Here is a 19,864-nt window from a genome sequence, read left to right on the forward strand (position 1 = left end):
AGAGGTAAGGGGTCGATTCTGTGTACATAGATTTGCAAAGGCACAATGGGATTGTGATCTCTGCAGACACAAATTCACCGTTTTGAGAACTTTAAAACCAAGCATTAGTGATCATATCTTCTAGATCAGCCTTCCTCAACCTGGGGCGCTCCAGATGTGTTGGACGGCATCTCCCAGAATGCCCCAGCCAGCTGGCTGGGGCATTCTGGGAGATGCAGTCCAACACATCTGGAGCACCCCAGGTTGAGGAAGGCTGATCTAGATAGAAAAATTGCCCCATAATCTTACAGAAACCTCTGGAAGAGCATGACATGGTGAATGGATGAATGGAATTCATTTACCCCAAAATTTAAACATTGCATGAATATACAGCCTCATGCTACATAATTAAAAACTAATCCTTATTTCATGATGAATAACCTTTGGACTATAATGTATCTTAAATAGGAAACTATCTTTAGATAGATTTTTCCTCAAAAAGCATTTTATTAAAAAAAATTTTGATTTAAATTTAAAAAAACCTGTTTTTATTTATTTTTTTTAAAAAAAAATCGTTGATTTTTATCCACCCTGCCATCCAGTATTTATTTTTTTATTTATTTATTACATTTATATACTGCCCCACAGTTGAAGCTCTCTGGGCGGTTTACAACAGTTAAAAATGGTAAACATTAAAAAGTGTACAATTTTTTTAAAAAAAACCCAAAGTAGCCAAAGCTGCCTTTACTTATCTCTATGTTTTTACTGACATCTTGCAAACAGGTCTACAAAAATAGGAAGTCCAGGGGTGGGCAACCTGTTCACCCCTCCCCAATGAACTTGGCCTACAACTCCTCTCTTCTCTCATCATTGCCCCTGCTGGCTAGGCCTGAAGGGCGTTTATTGTTAGGACATTTATATCCTGCCTTTTTGCCTCTCACAAGGGACCAGGGCGGCTCACACGGTCCTCCTCCTCCTCCATTTTAGCCTCACAACAACCCTGTGAGGTAGGTTAAGCTAAGAGCCAGCAACTACAGAGTTGCTACAGAGCCAGCAACTACATAATGGGCTCAAGTTAAAGGAAGCCAGATTCCAGCTGGACATCAGGAAAAACTTCCTGACTGTTAGAGCAGTACGACAATGGAATCAGTTACCTAGGGAGGTGGTGGGCTCTCCCACACTAGAGGCCTTCAAGAGGCAGCTGGACAACCATCTGTCAGGGATGCTTTAGGGTGGATTCCTGCATTGAGCGGTGGATTGGACTCGATGGCCTTAGAGGCTCCTTCCAACTCTATGATTCTGTGCACCCAGTGAGCTTCACTGTCTAGTGGGGACTCGAACCCGGATCTCCCAAGTCCAGGCCACCCTTCTAACCACTACGCCACCCTGCTTTTCTTGAGTTGTCGGCCGCGTGTCTGGAGCGCCACTCCAGACGCTCGCCCCCGTGCTAAAAGGTATCTCTCCTTCTCCTGTAGATCACCATGGAGCAACAAATACGACCCTCCCCTAGAAGATGGTGCCATGCCGTCCGCTCGCCTGCGTAAACTGGAAGTGGAAGCGAACAATGCCTTTGACCAGTACAGAGACTTGTATGTTCCCTTTTGATGTCACGGTTGGGGGGGTGTCGGTGGGCTGGTGTGGGTGTGGGTGCGTTAGCTTTTGACCAGGACGGATCCACCGTGTATTTTTTAAATAGAAAGTGTACCTTAGATCAGAGGTGGAGGCGGGAAGTAGGATCCCAGATGTTTCAGACATCAACTCCCAACATTCCTGACCATTGGTGGTGGTGGCAAAGGCTTCTGGGAGTAGAAACTCCAAACATCTGGAGTTCTCTCCTTCCACCTCAGGGTGTGTGGGTTAGCGGCAAAGATATTCCTCTTTCCTAGTTCCTTATTTATTAGCTCCTCTATTTTTGCAACTTATTTCTATAGAAAGATGTGGATTTTTCACTCGGAGGAACTGGTTTTTGAATTCTTCACACTCTTTCCCCCCCTTCCCCGCCCCCCACGGGTATGGCACCACAGACGGACCTAGCCAACGCTTAAATCCTCTTCAAGTTACAGGAAGCAACCTGCTGCCACAGGTTAGGAATGTCTTAGACTAACAAGCGCACGTTGTTGGGCGCCCGTGATTGGAGCTGATTTCCTCTCTATCAGATTTAATCTTCCAGTTTGGCAGCCTGCATTTGGAGAGGTAGCTTTGTCAGAAAGTGAGCCCTATGTAGGGATGGATGGACTTTGTAAACGCTGCTCCATCTACGTTTCGCGGAATACCAGATGTCTTTTGTTCTGTCATCTGCTGATTGACAGAATCAGATTTTAAAAGTTTTCTCCTGAATTTGCGCTAATCCACAATTGCGCAAATTCTCAAATCCCCCTACGTGCCAATTGCCTCGAAGTATGCCTGCTTTAGACTATGCACATTTTCGCCAGGTGTTCTTTTATTTTACAACTAAATTTGCATAAAATTCAAGAAGAAGAAGAAGAAGAAGAAGAAGAAGAAAAAAACAGCCTGCAAGTCTGTAGAATCTTTGCGACTTGGGAAAAGCCAGCCTGCTGTGGGATTTCTGGGTTGGATTCGTAGAAATCAGAACTCGTTTGATTCCGTGGTGGGTTTCTGCGACATTCCTAGGAGTATGGGACACGGGAAGCTTTTCCTCTGCTTTCTCAAAACGCCTCCCGCGTTGACATACTACGTGCTCAGCAAGGCTGTGATGCCTGTGCAGAGGCCGTTTGACGAACGGAGCTGATGTAACTAACAAATGTCTTCATTTATTTATTAATTAATTTATTAAGACATTTGTATCCCGCCCTATATCGCTGGGATCTCAGCGCAGCGTACAGATAAAATCAAAACGATATAAACATAAATTATTTATTTATTTATTCATTCATTTATTTTATTACACTTCTATAGCGCTCCCATAGCCAGGGCTCTCTGGGCGGTTTACAGAAATTTTAAAATTGAGATAAAAACAAGTATACAAAATGTAAAATCCTAAAACTCAGGACATACACACATAAAGCACTAAAAACCGTTAAAAAAAACCCTAAACATGTGGGTGATTAAGATGTGCCGCCATATGCCTGGGCAAAGGGGAAAGTCTTAACCTGGCGCCGAAAAGATAGCAGCGTTGGTGCCAGGCGAGCCTCGTCAGGGAGATCGTTCCATAGTCTGGGGGCCACCACCGAAAAGGCCCTGTCCCTCGTTGCCACACTCCGAGCCGGCACCCGGAGGAGGACCTTAGATGTTGAACGCAGTGTATGGGTAGGTTCATGTCGGGAGAGGCGTTCCATCAGGTATTGTGATCCCAAGCCTTGTAGGGCTTTATAGGTCAAAACCAGCACCTTGAATTGGGCTCGGAAACATACAGGCAGCCCCTGCAAGCGAACCAGAGCAGGTGTTATATGGTCGAATCTTCTGGTTCCCGAAATCAATCTGGCCGCTGCATTTTGCACGAGCTGCAGCTTCCGAACTGTCTTCAAAGGCAGCCCTACGTAGAGCGCATTGCAGTAATCTAACTTGGAGGTTACCAGAGCATGGACAACTGAAGCCAGGTTATCCCTGTCTAGCTGGGCCACCAACCGGAGTTGGTAGAAGGCACTCCGTGAGCCTCAAGTGACAATGATGGGTCTAAAAGAACCCCCAAGCTACGAACCTGCTCCTTCAGGGTGAGTGCAATCCCATCCAGAACGGGTAGAACACCCCCCATCCTGTCAGCGGAATCACCTACTAACAGCATCTCAGTCTTGTCTGGATTGAGTCTCAGTTTATTAGCCCTCATCCAGTCCATTGTCGCAGCCAGGCACTGGTTCAACACATCCACAGTCTCTCCTACTGAAGATTTACACGACTAAAGACGTATTAAATCATTAACAAATCAAAACCGGTAGAATTTTATTTTTTTTAAAGCAGTCTATGTGTGACCATGGAGAATTTCGCCCGCAAAGGCTTTGATAAAGAGCCGCGTTTTAACTTGGCGCCGAAATGAAGGCCGTGTCAGGGTCAGTCGGGCCTCCAAGGAGGGAGACTTGCCTTTCTCCTAGTTATATACCATCATCCCCAAAGCGATTCTTCACTCAACGAACGGCGAACGAAATTTGCTGCCACGCCAACACAACTCGGAACGTAGCTTTCCCTCAAAATCTGTACGTCTCCACGGTTTGAGATGCTGTTTCGTGCAAAGGCATACATTTTAAAAAACTTTTTATTTGTTCGATCCCAGCGGAAGCTGGTTTCAGGCAGCCGGCTCGGGTCGACTCAGCCTTCCATCCTCCCGAGGTCGGTAAAAGGAGTACCCAGCTAGCTGGGGGAAAGGGAATCACGGCCGGGGAAGGCAACGGCAAACCACCCCGCTATAAGGCCTGCCAAGAAAACGTCAGCGAAAGCTGGTGTCCCTCCAAGAGTCGGTAATGACTCAGTGCTTGCACGAGAGGTTCCTTTCCTTTCCTGACAACCTTGCTCGCTTTCTCTTGCAAAGAGTCCCCTTCTGTTTGGGGACGTGGGACAAAGGTTTCTCAACGGTATGTTTGGAGCTCGGCCGCTGGGGCCCTTCCCGGTTGTGTGTGCCCCCCCCCAGCTTTGCCCCCGTTACCGGGGTCTCCGGCACTTCTGCACCGAGCAGGTGCTGTGGACCTGCGTGCGTCCGAGCCCCCAGCGTCTGCAAAATCTAAACATCCTGCCTTCTATGCTGTTTTTCCAAGAGGATGTGTTTGTAAGCAGTGCTGGAAGGCGCTCCCCCGAAATAGCTCAGTACGCCGTTCTGTTTATGCCAGAGGGGTAGCAGGCATGTTACTAAGAGCAACTGCAAAAAAAGGAAAGGGGGGGTGGGGGGGAAGAATTTAGAAGTGCGATCCGAGCGTGTCCTCTCGAGGTCAGGGGAGGGGAGCGGAATGCAAAAGGGAACTCCAGATGGCGGGTTTTCTGCCGTCTCCCTTAAGATGTTAATCTGGTGGGTTCCGTGGTGAGGCTTGTCCGCCGGACCCATCAGTCGCTCGTGTTGTGGCCCTCGGAGACGGGGACCCGTCTTGGGCCAGCAGTGGCCGTCTGCGATAGACACTACTTTGAGGTTGCATCTGAAGAGCGTCGTTGACTGACTTATTTTGGCCCCGCCTTCCTTCTACCATAGGGCCTTGGGAGTGTTCGCTGGTGGTCTCCTATCCAAGCACTAACCAGGCCTAGACCTGCTTAGCTTCAGCCATGCTGCTGCGTCGTTACGCCCTCCGACCGGCTTTCCCCAACCTGGCGCTCTCCAGATATTTGGACGGCAGCTACCATAGGAGATCCCCAACTTGGGAAAGGCTGCCTCCGACCAAGTGCCGGACCTCGGGGCATTTGGCTCAGTGAATTCAGAGGCCCAGTGTGTCAGTGGAGAGGAGACAAAATGTTATTCGTAGTAGAATCATAGAATCATAGAATAGCAGAGTTGGAAGGGGCCTCTAAGGCCATCGAGTCCAACCCCCTGCTCAATGCAGGAATCCACCCTACAGCATCCCCGACAGATGCTTGTCCAGCTGCCTCTGTTTTGGCATGCCAGTCCATTGACCAGTTCGGTATTGTCAACCTGCCTGTTATTTGACCTGCAGTCAAGTTTTCAAGAATGCTGCTATGGTGGTTGATTCTCGTTAATTCTTTATTAAATGTCTTAGGGCGCAATCCTGTGCATGTTCAGACAGGAGAAAGTCCTACAAATCCACGCATTCCAGGCTGGTTGGGGAATGCTGGCTGTTGTAGGGCTATTTTCCGTCTAAAACATGCATGGGTTTGCGCCCGAAATTGCTTTTTAGTATTCTTATTTATTGCATTTCGGTACCGCCCCATAGCCACAGCTCTCCGGGCGGTTCACAAAAACGAAAAGCCTTTCAAAATGCATTTTCCATTTACGTAAAAGCATAGGGGGACCGTGCACACAGTGACAACAAATATCTAAAAAAAAAAAAATTATAAAAGTGCGGTTCGAAATAGGTGAGGAGCTTCTTTTGGCCTGAGGGTCATATTCAACTTCGGAGAAGACCTGGGGGCAGGTGTTCCAGTGGTGGGTGGGGCCAGAGGTGAAGGGTGGAGCAAAAGCATCAGGGCCAAAATGCCAGGTTTGATACTTCTAACTGCAAAAACCAATTAGTTAATAGTTGCTGTGAAACAATGCCATTAACTGGGGTGGGGTGGGGAAATACCCATGATTAGGATGTAATGTTATGATGCTATAAATACGAGCAATTCACCGAATGATTCTTCTCTTTGGCGTTCAGCCTGGAACATCCGGATCACCTTACAGTTGCCAAAAATGGAATTAAAACAGAACTAAAAGCAAAGTAACAGCAACCACATTTTTTTAAATTAAAAAATAAGAGCAGTTGTGCAAAGTAGGTAGCAGTCCAGTCCCCCAAGCCTCAAAGAGAATTGTGTCTCCATGGAAGAGTTTGACCTCCATGACAATCTTAGGTTGTGTTGGCCAACGCGATGGAGCCATCTTGATTTTAGCCTAGAAGCTTTGGATATCTTGTTTCCCCAACCTGCCTCCGCCAAGACGTGTTGGATTGCAATTCCCATGGCTCACTGGGGACTATGGTAGCTGTAGTCCAAGACATCTGGAGGGTGCCAAGTTGAAGAAGGGTGCTAACCGTGCCACTGGAGATTTCGCTGTGGATGTTTGACGCCGAGAGAGCGAGAGCTTTCTTTTTTAATTTGAGGTGCGCCTTTTAAGTAATGTGTCCGTTGCATTCCTGTTTCCTGGCAAATCCGCCAAGCAGTTGGGGGACTAGGTCTCCACTGAGCCTGTCCGAGCATTGGGCTACGCCTGGCGTAGCCCTCTGGATCTTGGCCGTCACAATGAAACTGTGTTATCTCGTCTGATGGTGCCAGCAGACTCATTGCTCTTTCCCCCATAGACTCAAGGGCTGTAATCCCTTGGGGCCAAGGGTCCCAATCCGGCTCTCTGGGCTTCCCTGGATGGTCACGCTCCTTCCCCACCCCAAAACCCTATCTTTTGGTGGTTTATTGGCTTTTGAACAGCATCTCTGCATTTTAAAAGGCTGAAACGCCTCTCCTAAGATGTAGTCGCCGTCAGTAAGAGCTTTAAGCTGAAATAGGCTGGTCTTGTTTTTTGATCTTGGCCCCACCCCTTTTTGTCTTTAACCCCGCCTACAGCTGGAATGTGGTCTCTAAGAACTTCTCCTAAACAGAATTCACCCCTTGGGCTAAAAGAAGTTCTGCACCCTGGGTGGAGAGGTTATTTCACACCCATGGGTCCTCTTCTTTGTCTTTTCTTTTTCGCATTGCTGATGGGATTGTTTCTGACTTGGGTTTTAGTCGGCTAAAAGTTCCCTCCATGCCACCAGCATCTTCAGGAGGGGATACCTTGGGGCACATGGTTGCAATTCTGTTGCCGTTAACTTAATGAGCCCATCTTTGGCCGGAGGAAACCAAGCGTGCGGAGCAGCTGTGTGTCTGGATGGACTTAGATCTGCTTTACGTCCCGTGTCCTCTCGCTGGGTGGGGCGGCGCTGGGGAAGATGGATCCAATTGTGGAATGTAATCCTCCCCGAAAGTTTTGAAAGGAGGCTCCTTAGAAGTCCATGGGGACGGCCTCCCCAGCGGAAAGACTTATCGATCCGTCAGCGTTTCCAGAGTAAATTCCCGATGGCGAGGCGTGACGCCCGCTTGCCAGATGGGGCGGTATGGCAGAACCTGGTTTCCATCATAAAAGACATGGCGTTTCTCGTTTCTCTCCTATTTTGTTTCAAGGACTAGCTTTTTTTATTAGTTCCTTGTGCATAGTAACATGAGACCAGCCCCGTGCGTTCCCATTGTCTTAGTCAGCTTTTGATCATTCGAGGGAATTGAACGACCAACGTTGGTTTGCTCGAAGGAATGTTCTTTTGGCCTCTGGCCTCTTGTAGAATGCGGCATTCGCTGCCTTTTGCATTGTAAGGACTCTCCTCGAATCTCCCCCTATTGCTGGATCTCACACCTGGAACGAAGCATCTCTGGAGGACATCAGAAGAGCCCTTAGGCTGGATCACACCAAGGGCCCACCTAGCCCAGCATTCTGTTCACACAGGGGCCAACCGGTTGTCGACCAGGGTCCCACATGCAGGACACGGTGCAACAGAACCCTTTCAGTTTTAAACTGACCTTTTTACATTTGTAAACCGCCCAGAGAGCTTCGGCTATTGGGCGGTATAGAAATGCAATAAATAAACAAACACACAAATAATTCATTTCTCATAAATTGTCCCATTTCTTTTTCTGGGATGTTATATCACTTCTAACCCTAACCCTTAAATTGACCTTTGTATCCTATGGTTTTAATTGTGAATTGCCCAGATAGCCTTGGCTGTTGGGCAGTATAAATGTGTAATAAATAAATGCTGGAGGCTGTACTTAGCTATCAGGGCTGCTATTATTATTATTATTGTTGTTGTTATTGTTATTGTTATATTTATTTGTATCTTGCCTTTTACCCAATACTAGTAGCCATGTACAGCCTCCTCCAGGAATTTATCCAACCCCTTTTGAAAGCCCATTGAATTTGGTGGCCATCACTACTTCTTGTGGTAGTGAGTTCCATATGAGATGAGTTTGGTACGATCTGTTTTTGGAGATGCATGGCATATATAAGGCCACTTCAATGATCTAGCGGCAAAGACAGACCCTCTTAATTCAGGTGGGTCAGGCAGACCTGGCTTCCGGCTGCCCTTCTTTGCACTCTACATCCCATCGTCCTGACCGCATTTCCTGTGCATCCAATGCACATAATGGATGTGGCAGCTGGGAATGGGGTCCTTTATCTATCTATTTATTTATTGCATTTCTATACCGCCCAATAGCCAAAGCTCTCTGGGCAGTTCACCAAAATTAAAACCATGAAGACAATTTAAAATCTGAAACAAGCAACAGGATCAGAACAGAGTATAAAAGTACAATTTAAAAAAGCACAACCAGGGTAAAACTGAGCAACAATGCAGAGTTTCATACAGATTTAAAACAGCAAAGTTTTAAAAAAACCCTCTAAGACGACACTGTTAAAATACAGGGGAAATAAAAAGGCGTCAAGAAGAGTATAACGTCGGTGCCAGGCGAACCTTATTGCCTTCGGCTCATGGCTCCTGAACCCATGTGGCAATTATCCCCCACCCACCCCAAAAAATGCCCCGGCTTCTTGGACACAATAATTTGCTACAGCTTTTGCAGCCTGGACTCGTGCCGATTGAATCCAGATGAAGCTATCTTACGTCTCGGCACCGGAGAAACGCAGGTTGCTTTTTTCTCCTCCTCTTCTGGTCCAAGTCCTTGCACAAGAGGGTTTGGGAGCTTATCCAGATAACACTTCGCAAAGCATCCCAACCGCCTAGGCCTCCCTGCAACCTCATTTTAATTTATTTATTTTTTAGTTGTTTTTTTAAGCAAGCAACATTTGATAACACAGGTCTAATCCAGCAGATTGGTACAAAATACAACAATGAAAAGCAGCCGATATGTAAAACAATAACTACTTAAAAGACTCACTTTAAAAAAGCAAGAGAGAGAGAGAGAGAAATAACAAAGCGGTAACTACTTAAAACGATAATTTAAAAAGGAGAAGGGGGAAAATTAACTGTCAGCTCTTACATTTGTTTGTTTATTGAAATGACATAACCTGGGAAAGCTTTTCAGAGCCGCTTCCAGATCAATAAACACCGGACAGTGCCTTGCCCTCGTGTTTACAATCGAAACCGACACAAGAGGAGAAAGCGGTGGGGAGGGAAAAGGAAACCAATCCCTATCGTGGCACGGTTCTCGATAATGGCCAGCAGTCAACCTGTGTCATCTTTCCAATCCTATTTCTTTTTTAATCATTGACGTATTTCTATAGCGCGCTCAGTGTTACGCGACGCTTGACAGAAAGCAGGTCTTTTGCCCCCACCAATACCTTCGGGGATGACCCACCCCTTGGGCTCTAATACTACGAAAGTGGGAGAAAAATTCAACCGTGTGCTGTGTGGAAACGGTCTTTCGTGAATTCCGCTTCGTGGGACGAGCTTGGGTTCTCCCGTCCCAGTTTCTCACGCCGCGCATTATTTTGTACACCTCTGTCGTGTCTCCCTGCCCTTGCCTTTCCTCTGAGCTCAGCAGCCCCAGGCAGGGTAACCTTTCCTCATAAAAGAAGAGGCTAAGGAACAGCGCCTTCTGCTCTGAGGGCCTGGTGGGGACATCCAGGGGAAATAAAAGGAAGGACTTCTTAACAGAGCGCAGAGTTAAACTATGGAACTCACTGCCACAAGATGTGGTGATGGCCACTGCTTTGGATGGCTTTCAAAGGGGGTTGGATAAATTCCTGGAGGAGGAGAAGGCTATCAAGGGCTACTAGTGTGTTACCTCCAGTATTCGAGGCAGTAAGCCTGTATGCACCAGTTGCTGGGGAACATGGGTGGGAGAGTGCTGTTGCACCATGTCCTGCTTTGTTGGTCCCTGGCTGATGGCGGCGTGGCCACTGTGTGAACAGAGCGCTGGACTAGATGGGCCCTGGGTCTGATCCAGCATCAGGGCTCTTAGGATGTTCTTAAACGTGTCTAGGAGGGGGGGTCCAGAAGGTGTCCACGCGCGTTACTCTTTCTAGAAAAGCCCATCTCTTCCTCTGGGACCCTCTGACGCAGACGCTTTGGCCGTGCTCTCCTTTATATCATTACCTCGAAAGCCTCAACCGTGCATGCCCTAGCGGCGAGAAGAGGCGGCCGGAAGAACCGAGGGGCAGGGGAGACTTCGGAACACAAAACCCGCCTGTCCGAGGCCTCCGTGGGCTTCCCGTCTCGCAGCCGCCGGGCCGGCTTTGGATGCCGCGGGAGGCAGCGCGTGAAGCGCTCCCTGCCGCGTCTGAATCCGCCCTTTGTTCTCTCCCGGCCGGCGGCTGCCCCGGGCCGGTGGAGCTCACCCAGCTGCCGACCAGATGTGCGCTCTTAAAAAAAAGCGTACCTGGCACGGAGGGACGTGCATACCTAACCGGATTGGTATGTTTGCTCGAGGGCGGCTTGCACCTGCATGGCGCGCTGGAGAGAATGCGTCAAATACCTGCGCGGAAGCCACAGGCGTCGTTTTGGGACGGATTTGCTTAAGCTGTGGTGAGGAACAGCTGCACCAAAGAGGCGAATGCTCCCCCCCCCCCCCGGGTATCCTCTCCTGTGGCAAGCATTCACCCTCCGTACAGAACTCTGCACGGGCCCATTTGGGGCGCGTTATGAGCGCGCTGACTATTACCGGATTTAATATTTTATTTGGTACGTTGACATCCTGCCTGCCTTCTGGGATGGAGCTCAACGTGGCTGTGTGTGGAGTTCCCAGATGGCCACCCATCCAGGTACTGATCTGTCCAGCCTTCCCAACCTTTAGATGTGTTGGACAACAACGCCCATAATCCCCTAACCAGAGCTGCTTTAGTTTGTGCAAAAACGTCGTCGTCGTACGCCTTGAGATAATGGCAGCAGGATAGTTGAACAGCATTCTCCAACTTGGGCGTCTTCCGGCTGTCACGGACTACAACTCTTATCATCCCCAGGCAGCAGGGCAGTTGGGCCTGTTGACTGGGGAAGATGTGAGTTGTCGTGCTCTCTCCCAGAAGTTGGGGGAAGGCAAAATGTGTCAAGGGTTGGTTCAGACGGCCGCGTCGTGCATCTTGAGATCACGATGGTTTTGACATTCGTATCCCGTAAAAGCAAACGAATGAATAAACGGGAAGCAGCCGTTGAATTCGACTCCCAGTTCTTCGCATCCCAGATGTGGAAAAACGTGGGCTTGATCCGTATCGAAAGCGAACTGAGTTCAAATTCTCCTCCTTCACTGAACTGTCCTTAGCTTTGGATGCTTTAAAAGGGAATTAGACACGTCTATCAGTGGCTACTAGCCAGGATGGTTACAGGGCTCCCCCATATACAGAGAGTGCCCCCCTCCCAAATATCAGATATTGAGGAGCAATGAAAAGCGGGGGCTGCTCCCTTCGCACCCTGCTTGTGGGCTCCTTCGAGGTGTCTGTTGGATACAAGACACAGACACGTTCAGAGGAGGGCAACCGGGATGATCAGGGGTCTGGAAACAAAGCCCTATGAGGAGAGACTGAAAGAATTGGGCATTTTTAGCCTGGAGAAGAGAAGATGGAGGGGAGACATGAGAGCACTCTTCAAAGACTTGAAAGGTTGTCACACAGAGGAGGGCCAGGATCTCTTCTCGATCCTCCCAGAGTGCAGGACACAGAATAACGGGCTCAAGTGACAGGAAGCCAGATTCCGTCTGGACATCAGGAAAAACTTCCTGACTGTTAGAGCAGTGCGACAATGGAACCAGTGACCTAGGGAGGTTGTGGGCTCTCCCACACTGGAGGCCTTTAAGAGGCAGCTGGACAGCCCTCGGTCAGGTATGCTTTAGGGTGGATTCCTGCATTGAGCAAGGGGTTGGACTGGATGGCCTTAGAGTCCCCTTCCAACTCCACTATTCTATGATTCTAAGACGCCGGGCTTGGCTTGGTCCACTCCAGCCTTTCCCTTTCTCTTGGAATCAGCTCCCCGACGGTGCACCTCCTTGACCCAGGGACTACGCCGTGTAGCAAAAGTGAACCAGGAAACCTTCTAGCCTTGGCACAACCCCCCCTCCCCAAAAGGAGCCTATGGTTGAGCCCAGCATGGCTCCAAACCGCAGAACGGCAACTCCGTTGTTTTTCCTGGCCAGCCGCCCCTCCTCGGTCCCGGAGGCCGCGGCTACAGCCTGCTCCGAGCCGGCTTGGAAAAGCATGTTAGTATTTAAAACAATATTAATGCTAGATTTGATTCATTAAAGGTACAAAGGCGACTGCGGAGTGTTTCCATCTGCGCGCTTGCTTGTTCTGGCGAGGAAGTTCCTCCGATGGCTTTATGCGGTCTCGGACGACGTTTTTAGCACGTTCTTAAAATGTACCCGCAAAAGCCTTTATGTAAAATCTCGTAAATTTGGAGCGCGTAAAAATTAGAGCTCCTTTATTCCTACCCTGCTCTTCGCCCCTGTTTCATGTCGTTAGGATCAAAGTGTGGAAGGTAATGGGCCGGTGGGGGGGGGGGACGTTAATCCCTTGTAGCTGGGCCCCCTTTCTCCTTCTAATTAATGTTTCATACGCTGAGCCAACCGGGTAAAATGTGTAATTGGCGGATGGAGGCGGGAGAGAAAAGTTGCTTCATCGACTTTCCCTAAACTTCTACCGAGCTTTTTGGGTTCTCTTGGCGTTGCTTTTACCGAAATTAAAACGGGAGGCGAGCTTGATTCTTCTGCGCGAAATGTAAACGTTTCGCCGCGTTTCCAAGGGGCCCGAACTGTAGCTCCGTGCATGCGATCCCCATCAGCTCCACGTCAGGCTGGGGAAACTCCAGCCCGGAAACCCTGGACAGCTGCTACTGCCGGTTTGTGTCGGCAATACTAGGCTACGTGGGCCAATGCTCTAACTCCGTCTAAGGCAGCTTCCTGCGTCCCTACCTTATTTATTGAAGACTAGAATCTTACTTTATTTTTAAGGGGAGGACCCCATCTCAGTTGTAGAGCTTTCACTTTGCATGAAGAAGGTCCCAAGTTCAACACACACACTGGACGTCTCTAGGGAAAATCCCTTCCTGAAACCTGGTCGGTGTTGTCAATACTAGCCAGATTGCTGACTCCGTATAAAGTAGCTTCCTGGTTTTGGTGTGTTTACACGGTATGTCGGCATTGGTCTCCATCTATGGCCAGCTTTCAAGAGGGCTTTAAAAAACATTTGGGCTGTCCCTGGGCTCTCACTGCAAAGGTTTGGCGGTATTTGCTGTTGTTTGGTCTTTGAAAGATTAGACATGGGCTGGGTATGATGGGAGTTGCAATCCCAGACATCTGGAGGACACCGGGTTGAGTGTAGACTAGCGTGGATAGCGTTTCCCGAGGGCTTCCGCGTGCGCCAGACGGAGCCGCCTGAATTTCCGCTTGCAGTATGGCGCAGGTGGCTTCTAGCGCACGGTGCAAGACCTCGGGGAGAAGGTGTCGGCTAGGTCCGCAGAAGAGCAGGTGCGGCAGAAGCTCCAGGTATTAAGCAGCTTGGCTGCTTCCGTGTTTGCGTGCACGCACGCACAAACACACACACATACAGCTAGGTTTTGCAGGCGGGCGAGAAACGACGCTGCCGTTTCAAACCGGCTCTCCGCGTTCCCGCCGCGGCCGGATACCAGGTGGAGGAATGTCTAGTCCTCCTCGTGGGATCCCCGTTTCGGCAAAGGTTAAGCTTTCAGGTCGGTTGCGATCTGCACTCGATCGACATTCTTTTTCTCTCTCTGTTTCTGTCCAAAAAGAGACCTTGGGAATCTCCGTTCCCTTTAGTCTTAATTAGGCGATCTTGCTCTAAAAGGGGTGTTGGGGAGCGGGCGGGGTGTGTGTGTGTCTTTCAGCCACACTCTTGAGCAACGATGAGAGAAATGGTAGCTCAGGAGGGAAGCAAAGCTATAAAACGGCGGTTTTAAGTTTCGGCCAGGTTTCCAGCGCGCTTTTTAACAGCTTGTTGCCATTAATTGGAGTCAATGGGGGTTGCGTAAGTTGAAGGCGGGGGTTCCTGCTCCTGTTCCTCGGAGGGGATTGCGTCTTTCCAAGAGAGGAACTCAATGGCTTTCTCGGACATTTTGCAGGTTACTTGGGCTCGCTCTTTCGTCCTTTCTTGTGCCCCAAACTTGGGGTGATTCAAGGCGTTCCTTTTTTCTTCTCAACCAATGTGGTGTAATGGTTAGTGCTGGAGTGGGTCCAGGGAGGTTCCAGTCTCCACTCAGCCATGAAACTGAGGCCAGTCACAGACTCTCAGCCTGATCTACCTCACAGGGTTGTTGTCAGGATAAAATGGAGGGGAGTGGGATCATGTAAGCTGTCTCTGGCCCCTCAAAGAGGAAATATAGGCAGAAAGGAGAGAAGTGGGTGTGTCGGGCCAGGAATGGATACTCCACTTGGAATCATAGAATTGTAGAGTTGGAAGGGGCCTATAAGGTCATGAAGTCCAACCTCCTGCTCAATGCAGGAATCCACCCTAAAGCATCCCTGACAGATGGTTGTCCAGCTGCCTCTTGAAGGCCTCTAGGGTGGGAGAGCCCACAACCTCCTTAGGTCACTGGTTCCATTGTCGTACTGCTCTAACAGTCAGGAAGCTTTTCCTGATGTCCAGCTGGAATCTGGCTTCCTTTCACTTGAGTCTGTTATTCCGTGTCCTGCACTCTGGGAGGATTGAGAAGAGATCCTGGCCCTCCTCTGTGTGACAACCTTTTAAGTATTTGAAGAGTGCTCTCATGTCTCCCCTCCATCTTCTCTTCTCCAGGCTAAACCTGCCCAGTTCTTTCAGTCTCTCTTCATAGGGCCTTGTTTCCAGACCCCTGATCATCCTGGTTGCCCTCCTCTGAACACGCTCCAGCTTGTCTGCATCCTTCTTGAATCGTGGAGCCCAGAACTGGACGCAGCACTCTAGATGAGGCCTAACCAGGGCCAAATAGAGAGGAACCAGTAACTTGCGTGATTTGGAAGCTATCTTTCTAGGGTGATATGCACCTTTGTATGCATATCACCCTATTAAACGCATATATTTTTTTAAAAAAATTGCAAACTGTATTGCAAAATTTAGGGAAGTGTGAATATTGTGCAAAGCTGTGTTCCGGTCTGTGTCCAGGTTCTGGAGGTGCGAATTTCATAGGTCCACCTTAAATGGTGAACGCAATCAATGCATTTTTCACCCATCTTTACCTGTGGTCTTGGACTTATACTGGGGATGCCTGGGTTCAACACTCAGTCTTTGTCTCTCTGTCTCAGCCCTTACCTGTTTCACAGGGTAGCTGTGAGGATAAAATGTTGGGTTTTGAGGATCAACATATACACTACTGAGTTGATGATGGTACAATGACACCGTCTTAAATATAGCTTTCTTAATCCGTCCCTATTCCCCCGGGAAGACTAGAAACTTGGTTTTTGAACAAGAAATTGAAATAAAAGCTTAGCGTAATTCTTCACCCAATACAGATCCACCCCTCATAATTCTAGAACCCAATGTGGTCATTCCATGAAGCTGATTGGTGGGAGAGTCAGTAGTACAATAGGAGTGATAACACTCAACCACAAAGGTACTAAGAAAGTTTTATAGACGAATAATTCAAAAAATATCACAAATATACAAAAGACAGTCATATAGATAACATTTACAAGATGATCATCAAACGTTCATAATGAAGCCTGCAAAAAGTTGGCATCCATTAAACATTCATGACAAGAGTCAATGATCTCATAAATGTGCGTCTAATAAATAATTTCATAAAGCATCTTAATAAACAGTAGTCCGGTACAAGTTCTGTTTCGAGAATTCTTCGTCACTAGGACGCAACTGGTTCACAAAAGGAGCCGTGGCTATACATTTGGAGTGGAGCCCTCCAAGGTTTATCACCATATCATTTTCACGTATTCAAGCCGTCGGATAATGCTCTCAATTTCTTGAAAAGATTTTTGCCCTTAGCTGAGCCTTGGCTACTTTGGAGGCCTTTTCTATTAAGCAAGCAAACAGGGTTCTGGAATGACGTTTTGTCCTGTTCTGCTCCTCTCCGCCTTTGTTTTGGCTGCAGGTATTTCGAAGGGGGCGTTTCCTCCGTCTACCTCTGGGATTTGGATCACGGATTTGCCGGCGTGATTCTAATTAAGAAAGCTGGCGACGGATCAAAGAAGATTAAAGGGTGCTGGGATTCCATCCACGTGGTGGAAGTTCAGGTACAGCCTGGTCTCTCTCTCTCTCTCTCTCTCTCTCTCTCTCTCTCTCTCTGGGGGGCAGAAACATAGAATAGTAGAGTTGGAAGGAGCCTATGAGGCCATCGAGTCTGACGGTTCCTGAGCACATTAGAAAAGAAGAGAAAGGAAAAACCCTCGTTAAATTCCAGGCGGCTAATGAGCACAGGTGCTTGGTTGAACAATGCAATACTGTGTCAGGCTCGTAAACTCTGCTCTCGTCTCTCCCTCACCGCCGCAGCCTTCCCGCCATCCCCCCCCCCCCCCCGGGGCAACTTCCTCCTGTTAATTTTGGAAAGTTCCCCTGAAGCAGTTTGGGGAAAGGAAAGGTAAGTTGGCTCAGTCACCCAGAAGTTTCCCTGAGGCCTGAAAATCACGGCCTCCTCCCGCCCCGTGCGGGTGCCTGAGCCGGCTTTTTAGAATTCCAGCCTGCAGATCCATCTGCCTAGTGAGGCGCTTCTCAAATTTGTTAAGATTGTTTTGTTGGGACTTGGTTGTTTTGATGGTACTGCTACGCTGCGTCTGTCGGATTTGTATCCTGAAAGGCAGCATATGAATAAGTTTGGCGATAAATAAACACGTTCAGAAACAAGGGCTACGGCATGCGTCGGAGGTTCGCCCCGATGGGGGACTGTGCCCTGGCCGGCGCTACCAAGGAAGGGGGCGGGGAGATTACTCTCCTTTTCCAAGCGATGGGCTCTGGGAAAGTGCAGTTGTTGCCCAGATGTGGTGAGATTCATTGACTTCGTTCGTGATTCAAGGGTATGTCACATGCCCCTCTACCTGCCAATGCTCTTAAAGGAGTTCTCAATGGAAGAGGGTAGCTTGTCAAGTAAGAGCCATGACACGAAAGGGAAAAGATGCAGGGAGGGCAGAGGAAAAACAAGACTTCCTTGCCTTTCCCCCCCGCCCTCCCCCCTTGAAACTGTTCTGGGAGAGGAGTTGCCAGAACAGAAGACGAACCTGGCCAAGTTGATGCAGCAGTCTTGACCCTCCTCTTGATGCAGCCAGATGAAATGGCCATGGAAGGGGACAGTCCTGGGAAGGGAGCAGAAAAACGATAGCAGTGGCCTTAGCGGTGAAGGCGGAAGGCTCCTCTTTCAGGGGTTGTGAATCCGCTCCGGGTTTCAGTCAAAACCTGTCAGAAGCAATCCAAGCTTCTTTTAGAGTTCTGACTGGAACCCGGAATGGATTCACCGCCCCACTGACATTGGAGGTGTCCGCCTCTCCTGGGTCCTAGCTAGATCCATGGCGATGGGTGGGTGGGGGGGCACATGATTTGTATTCAGTCCTCCTCCTGTGGGGTTCAGGCTGGCTGCAGGTGGCAAGGTCTTCCTTTTGGGAGGTCCCCACCTCTCTGTGACCTTTGCATGCATCCTCTTTTTATTTTTGTCTTGTTCCAAGTGAGCTCTTTCTTCTTTCGTAACTCACATTAACACTCCCCCAGATGTTTTGGACCGCAACTCCCTTTCGACGGGGCAGATGTAATCCAACACATCTGGAGCGTGCCGGTTTTGGGAAGGGTGCCACAAAGTGTCCTTCATTGGGAGACAGCCCTGGGGAAAAGCCATGTGTAGGCAGTGGGGAACTCTATGGATGAAGAAAGGCAGGCTGTCGATGCAGCAAACGGGGGCTGGGTTCACACAGCACAGCAAGCCGGAGTACGGGTTGAGCGTGTGTTGTCGTTGAATCGTGGGTTGTGGTGGTGTGTGAACAAACCATGGTTTCTTAACCACGGACAGCCCACGATGAGAAGGGTTTGTTGTTGGGTTGTGACACGTGGGTTGTTTGTGGTGGACAAACTACGCTTTGGTAGTGCAGCTGGGTTCACACAACACAACAACCCACAGTCCAACGACAATCCACACTCAACCCGTACTCTGGATTATCATGCTGTGCGAACCAGGTCAGTATGTGCCTGTGCCTAACTTGGCGACATGTTTGTCGCTCTGCTTGTTCCATGGCCCGTTTCAGTGGGGCGATTTTTCAGGGCTGTTGTGCCTCTTTCTGGCCTCACTCTGGCTCCGTGGGGATGGGCCCCTCTTCTCAGTCGTCAAAAGATGGGCTGAGGAAGGCCACGCTATGAAGCTGCTGCAAATTTGAGTGGGCGGCTGGCTTTGAGAATGTTTCATCTGGCACCCTGGAGGGAGGCGAGATGGCGCGGAGCGCCACCTTGAGCTCAGGGTGGAGGGGCAGCGAGCCTTTGACGGCAGTGCATTTCAAGAGCGTCGGTCCCTTCATGCGACTTCTCTCCCCCCCCCACCCAGGAAAAATCCAGCGGTCGCACCGCCCATTACAAGCTGACGTCTACAGTGATGTTGTGGCTGCAGACGAACAAGACCGGTTCCGGCACAATGAACCTTGGAGGCAGCCTCACCAGACAGGTACGAGGGCCCGCCCGCCCGACGGATGCGCTTTCGACACGCCCGTTCCGTATCACATTCCCAAAGCCGCAATGCAAGGATGGAGCAGCGTAAATCGGCGTTAAAGCCAAAGCGTGTTCTAGTACCAGCGGATGATGTGGGAATGGCTGCTCAGTCACTGACAGCTGCTTGTATCGCAAGAAGTCGCAAGCGAAAGAGGCTTAAATCCCCCCGATTTGGGTATATGAGGTTTTGGGGTGATGAAATGAACTAATGTGATTAGAGTCAGAGAGGGACGATCCGTCAGTGTGGGTTTTTTTAATAGGAAAATGGAGCCTTGTTACTCTACACTGGAACGATGAAGTTCAGGATTCAGCACAACCTTATTTACTGTTAGAGGTGATTTAACTCATGACTTTATGTTTATTAATTAATTAATTCATCCATTCTACTTCTGTGCCGCCCCATAGCTGAAGCTCTGACCATTTCGTAGCCACCCCTTTCCTCCCATCTCAGAAAAGGACGGGGCGACGCGAAATGCTCCAGGACACTTGGGAGACCTTCCCTCTGAGGAGACGGTGTCGTGTGCCTGGGATTTGTAGACGGGACGGGGCCGCGGTCTTTTTTTCGGGATCGTTTTGGGCTGCTTTGAATGGTTTTTACGTCTTTTAGCACGCTTTTATTTTGCCGCAAGCCCTGTTGGGTTTCTGGGTTTCTTTTTTCTTTTTTCTGAGAAAGTTGGCTGAGATTTTGCTAATGATGTATGAAGAATA

At 49.1% G+C, this 19,864-nt stretch overlaps 1 protein-coding gene across 2 annotated transcripts in view; it reads left to right on the top strand.

Annotated features, from left to right (window-relative positions):
- Window positions 1-19,864, top strand: part of CAPZB (capping actin protein of muscle Z-line subunit beta) — a 66,550-nt gene that overhangs the window by 34,095 nt on the left and 12,591 nt on the right. For both annotated transcript variants that reach the window (XM_063145487.1, XM_063145486.1), the window contains exons 4-6: window positions 1,455-1,568; window positions 16,572-16,713; window positions 18,996-19,112. In XM_063145487.1, coding sequence (XP_063001557.1) covers window positions 1,455-1,568; window positions 16,572-16,713; window positions 18,996-19,112 — 373 coding nt within the window. The remainder of the gene's footprint in view (window positions 1-1,454; window positions 1,569-16,571; window positions 16,714-18,995; window positions 19,113-19,864) is intronic.

This window comes from Elgaria multicarinata, chromosome 20 (genome assembly GCF_023053635.1).
Source record: "Elgaria multicarinata webbii isolate HBS135686 ecotype San Diego chromosome 20, rElgMul1.1.pri, whole genome shotgun sequence".
Lineage (NCBI taxonomy): Eukaryota > Metazoa > Chordata > Lepidosauria > Squamata > Anguidae > Elgaria > Elgaria multicarinata.